Genomic DNA, 6,000 nt, shown 5'->3' with positions numbered 1-6,000 from the left:
AAGAATGGGAAAAAAGAAAAAAAAGCATGTACACATAGAGCATAGAGCCACACCTCATCGTCACATTTTAAGGTTAAGAGCTAGTTTAAGTAGGACATAGGTAAATTACGCGTAATAAGCAATGTTGCTTTAATGGACTTCAAAGAGTCCAATAATGAGAATAAGTGATAGACATTATTTAGGCTCTTGCAAGAAACTCTGAGCGGGTTAAACAACTCATAACTATATATGTACATTGACTAACCTTAACCAAGGTAAAGTGCCTAGAGAAACGGTTGGGGACGGTATAATGTGAAGTGGATCTATGTTAAGTCCTTCCGGAAGTTACATATATGCGCATAATATTAATAAACCCCCTGTATAGAGTATAAAAATAGTTGTTAAGAAAAGTCAAGAACTATAACACTAGAATAAAACGGTTAAAAACTTACCACTGCAACAAGACACAACAAGCTTTCCTCAAAAAATTGTTCAAAGTAGTCATTGTCCGAACTTCGATCAAATTTGCTTATTTGCGCATTTATGTAAAGTGCCACATGTTAGGCCGAAATTCCCAAGCATAATCTAAAAGTATTTTTTTAACGCAACAGTAAAATATAAAAATTTTAGAGAAAATTAAATATCTTGATATTTATACACCGAGACCGAGGCGAGTAACTGTACTAGGCAAATTGGTTAAGCATGCGTAACAGTCGGTCTTGCCCGACTATAATATTCTTAGTTGTTCTTTTACAAAAAGGAAATAATCAAAATAAAAACCACTTGAGAAAACATATTTGAGAAAAATTTTATCTTTTATGATAAGAACAAACAAGTAAGAAAGTTATAGTCGGCGGCGTCGAATCTCCCATACTTACCACTTTGTCTTTCGCATTCTATTTTACAAGTTCTTTAATTCGATACTCATATCGCTAGTATTATTAAGAAGAAAGTGATCGCGACGTCTACCATAATCATTTTAAAATTAACCCATTCTGATGGGTAGATGTTTGCCTTGTGATAAGTAAGCATAAAACTGAAAAAATTAAATTTAGTTACTCACTCGTAACTTTGTGTAGGCATGGCGGATTGAATTCATTTTCGGGAGTAAAAAAAGTAGATTGTGTCGTAAAGTGAATGTGAAAAATTTCCAACTTTAAGAATTTCCGAGCAACGAGCAAAACTCCAAATATTTTTCTTAAGAAAAGAGAAGTTGCATACAGTTTACGTTCCATTCCGCGCTTTTGCTCTGACCAATTTGGCCCATCTTCAATGCAAACCTGCGTGCAGAAACTGCCAGTGTTTCTGCCAAATTTGAAGACACAATCTTCATTCATGTGACCAGATGAGTGCCAACAACACTTACCACATAGACAGACGGATATGGCTAAAACACCCCAGAATTTCACGCTGATCAAGAATATATATACTTTATAGGGGTTCTGAAGCTTCCTTTTGCATGTTACCCCCATCTTACAGTGGTGGGTTTAATAAAAGGAAAACAAGATACTTTGTTATTAAAGAGGAAAGAAAGGCTTTGCCACAAGCAACCGTTAAGAAGTAAGTTGTTGTTTATAAATAATTTAGTCTACGAGCGGCCCTGATTGACTTTGGCACTTAATAGAGAAAGGTGAAGGACGAGTAAATCGTTAGTCAAGTTATGAGATTTTTCGATTTGTATCAAGCATCTACTGCGGACCTTATACATGTCTAATCAAAAATGCTAAAGCTTGGCAAACAGTGTAAATGTTCTGCATCGAAATAGATTTAAATACATAGACATTGTTGATGGGGGGTTTATGCAGTTTGTATTAACTTTTTACTGAGAAAAATCGCATTTGCTTTTGCCAACATTACGTGTAAGTACAAGAATTCTCATACTCAAGAAATTTGCTCTGATTACAAACATATTCTTTAATATATTCGTTTCTTCGTGTGGGTTATTAGCATTATTTGTTTTTTCATTTTTCCTTTTTTTTTTTTTTTATTTTATAAGCATTAATAAATTCTTATTTTTCTTTTTCAGGTAGAAAGAACTTTGCTCAAAAGCTGAGGAAATTAATGCAAATGCAGGTGTAATAAAAATTTTATCTTTTTAATAAAATATGTTTCTTTAATTTGTTTTGAAATTTATATATATATATATATATATATATATATATTTATATATATATATGTATATATATACATATGTATATATATATGAAAAGAAAACAAATAATAAAAAGAAAAAAAGTAGAAATTATTTTCAAAAAATATGCGAAATCAGCTAAAGCCTAATAATCATTATAATCAAAAGCATCAACAACATCATCGGCAAATCAATTATAATATTAACAATAGCACCAGCTTTCAATTTTGTTCACAATCGATCATGGCGGCTATTACTAATAACATGGGTACGACCGTAACAGCAACATCATCGACCGCTCTCATGAATAGTGAACAGCAAGAGCTAAAACATCATCAACAACAACAAGAACAACAGCAATCAACAACTTTAGTAACATCTACTACTAAACCTAATAAAATTTCTCACTCAATTTCTACCTCTTCGCTCATTTCAACTAACTCAGTAACTCCAGTTACTACTAATATGGTAGTAGCCGCAACAATCCCAGCCCTAACAACAACAATAACGACACCATCGTTATCAGCAACAATAGTTAACAATGTATCATCAATTCCGACTATAAAACATTTTGAAAAAACTCTTAATAATGAATTGAATGATAACGTTTGTAACAGTAACGATAATAATGATGATAATGATGATGATAATGATGATGATAATGATGATGATGATCATGATGATATCAATAATAATGATGATCATTGCCTTAATGAACTTCATAAAAATAACGCAGTTATTAAAAATGAATCTCACAATAACTCGGCTGTAATTAACGGTAACAATAATTTATTAATGCAAACAAATTCATTATTTAATAATAAAAATTTAAATCATAATAATAATAATAATAATAATAATAATATTAATAACAGTAATATTAATAATAACAACAACAAAACTAATAATACTAAATATAGCAAAGAAAATGTAAATGATTTAATAAATGTCCTCCCACGAAAGCGTAATCGCACACCCACTCAGGAATCAAATAATATGAGCTTCTCTTCAGCCAACTCCGTACAGGTAAGGAATATTTAAGGACTTATTATTACTCGTTTCACCGGTTCGCGACCTTACGCAAGATACAATCGCATCTCAAAAATTATTGAGATAAAAAAAAAAACAGTTAAATAAATTTGTAATGGTTTCATCTGAAATCTTACGAAATGAAGGCTTTTCTTAGCCTTAACACTCTGTAAGGTTGTAGCTCAGTGAAAAGGCAAGCAGGCTCTTGTAAAGAATTGAAATGCATTTTAAGGGGAAGAGAGAAGGGAAAAGAGAGAGAGAAAGAGAGGAAAAAAAGTAGGAGAGAGAGAGAGAGAGAGAGTGAGAGAGAGAGAGGAGAGATACGGAGAGAGGCGAGATAGAGAGAGAGAAGAGAGAGAGAGAGAAGGAGAGACACACAGACAGACAGACAGACAGAGTACATGTATCTGAAATCTCTGTAGTCAGAGACTGACTGGTGTCCTTTGACTGAATTCTTGAAGGCGAAAATATTCGGACCGTTAGAATACCTAATTGAATAGATACGTGGACTAAATGTGACTACGATTGGAAAGCACTAAATTTGAAAGTTTCGGGAGAGGCAGCACTTCACTACTTATTGTGACTGCAATTGGAAAGACCTAAATTTGAAAGTTTCGCGAGAGACACCACTTCAGATTTAATACTCCAGATATTCGTATAAGATGGCAAAAAAAATCGCACCAGTGTTTGTATAACACGGTAAAATCGGCTCGTATAACATGTTGAAAAATGAGCTAGAAAATATAAATTGACAAATTCCTATACATTTCTCTCCTTCTCTCTCTCTCTTATCAAAAAAAAAATATATATATTTTTTGTTATTTACTGGCCATAAAAATTATTGTCACGTAGTATCTTAAGCTTAATTACTATAGAAAGTTACTTTAAATATAGCAAGTAAATTAACAGCTTTGGCTGTGAATCCTCCGTACCATCTAAGTAACTCGTGCAATATGAATTCATATAAAATGGAACGAGCCGTAGTGATATAGTGGAGCCTACTGTTTAAGACTTGGCAATAGAATCAACGATTTCTGATTAATAAAAGCCCAAGTGATGACAGACGGACACGTACTTTTTTTTTGCTTTACATAAAAACTAATAAAACAAATTAATTTCCTGTGAGTATTGCTATATGATGTTTGCCTTAACGGGACAAGCAAAACGACAGAAGAGCTGTAATGCCTTACCGTAGACTCTTGGCTCCCTTACTGGCCCTATAGGGTCATCTACCATATAGAGTTGTAGTAAAAAGACTTAAGTAATAAAAATTAGTGTATTACGCAGTCGTCTTAATTGTAAATAATTTTTTTCTTTAAATTTCTTTCTAATATTTTACATTTTGAGCAAAGAAGCTGAAAATTATCGGGAATTCCTTTTAAAAGCAATTTTTTATATAAAAATTTGCCTTTTTTTGAAAGACGAAACAAATTGTTTTCATATCTATAAATGTCTTTACAAATAATACATAGACAACCTGTCTTCTTTTTTTTTTTTTATTTATATTTTACAACATGTTTTTTCCAATTGCTTCATAATCAAAATATATAGAGAAATGTGTCATGAAATGCCGTTAAAATTGTTTTGCTTATTAGTTGCAGTAGTGAGTCTTATTGAGAACGGTTTTAATTTTTATTTAGTGGAGTTTACAACTAAACGAGCCCGCGAAGCTAAACCATGTTATTATTATGACAGCGAATCTTTTCGTTACCTCGTCCACAATGAATACTTTAACTTTGTTACGCGGAACAATCGGAATCAAACTGCCGTCACGAATAATGATTTTTTCTTCTTACCATCCACAATAGGTAAATAATTTCCAAAAATTTCATTTCATTTCCTTATCAAGGATATGCGGCTTAATTCCCTTTTTTTTTTCTTGTTCAAAGCGCCCAGAGGTTGGCAGGATTTTGCCATCATTATCAACATCATTTTTACAGTTTTCAATATCGCTCTATTGATTTCATCGCCGTTGGTTAGTATACGATTTTGTAATCAGTTATATTTCTTATTTAAAGCATGCGCACCATGCGGTACCATCTGTCGATTTTTAGACCTTTCCCCACAAGAAAATGGTCCTAATTGCTTGGGAATTTATTTATTTCTTGTTCTTTTGCTTTAAAATCGCGGTTCTATTTGCTTGCGTTATATATCCCTTGAAATGTAAAGGCTGCGTACATCTAAACACCGAGTTGGACCAAGTAAGGATGATTGTGTGGAATATATCGATTGCCATCGATGCCATTTTTCATATCAGTAAGCATTGGGAGAAGTCGCGATTGTTTTTTTTCTTCTTTTTTTTTTTTTTACTTATATAATATATTTAAAATTTCAGTTAAATGGTTGGGTTTCTCTTGCATAGTTCTCGCATGTTGTGTAGAGCTGCACGAAGAGGAAAAGCAATGAAAATTATGTTCATCTATATATAATAATGGGAACAACTGGAAATAAAGTTTTTGCAATTGAATTGATTAATGAGAAAATGAAGCGAAAATTAAAGACGACGTAATGAGTTTACTTACTTACTTTCTCTCTCTCTCTCTCTTTCTCTCTATATCTCCCTATGCATTATGTGTGAAGAATTTCAGCTTTAATAATCTATGAGAACTTGAGATGGAGGCTTCATCCTTTAGTCTATGGAAAGTTGATGCAATCATTTCCTGTTTAAAAACGGACGGGTGCATCAATTCAAAATCGAAAATCATATTTATGTGATTGCATTTAATCAAACACTTTGGTGATGACAGGCAAAACAATTCTTAAAGGAATTTTATCCCGATTTTAATCGCCTTTCTCTATAATAAGCAAAAGTAACAAACATCAACTATCTTTCCCAATCCCACTAGTAGTATTTTGAAATG

General features: G+C 32.4%; 1 protein-coding gene across 1 annotated transcript in view; it reads left to right on the top strand.

The window, feature by feature from the left end:
• The first annotated feature begins 2,982 nt into the window (after nucleotides 1-2,982).
• The window catches only part of LOC119636109 (protein Shroom), a 99,360-nt gene continuing 96,342 nt past the window's right edge, over nucleotides 2,983-6,000 (top strand). Inside the window, exon 1 of the mRNA XM_038031255.1 lies at nucleotides 2,983-3,136. Coding sequence (XP_037887183.1) covers nucleotides 3,107-3,136 — 30 coding nt within the window. The 5' untranslated portion in view covers nucleotides 2,983-3,106. The remainder of the gene's footprint in view (nucleotides 3,137-6,000) is intronic.

Source organism: Glossina fuscipes, unplaced genomic scaffold (genome assembly GCF_014805625.2).
Source record: "Glossina fuscipes isolate IAEA_lab_2018 unplaced genomic scaffold, Yale_Gfus_2 27, whole genome shotgun sequence".
In the NCBI taxonomy this organism is placed as follows: Eukaryota; Metazoa; Arthropoda; class Insecta; order Diptera; family Glossinidae; genus Glossina; species Glossina fuscipes.
Note: the sequence above shows the minus strand (reverse complement) of the source record. Positions and strands in the feature narration are given on the sequence as shown.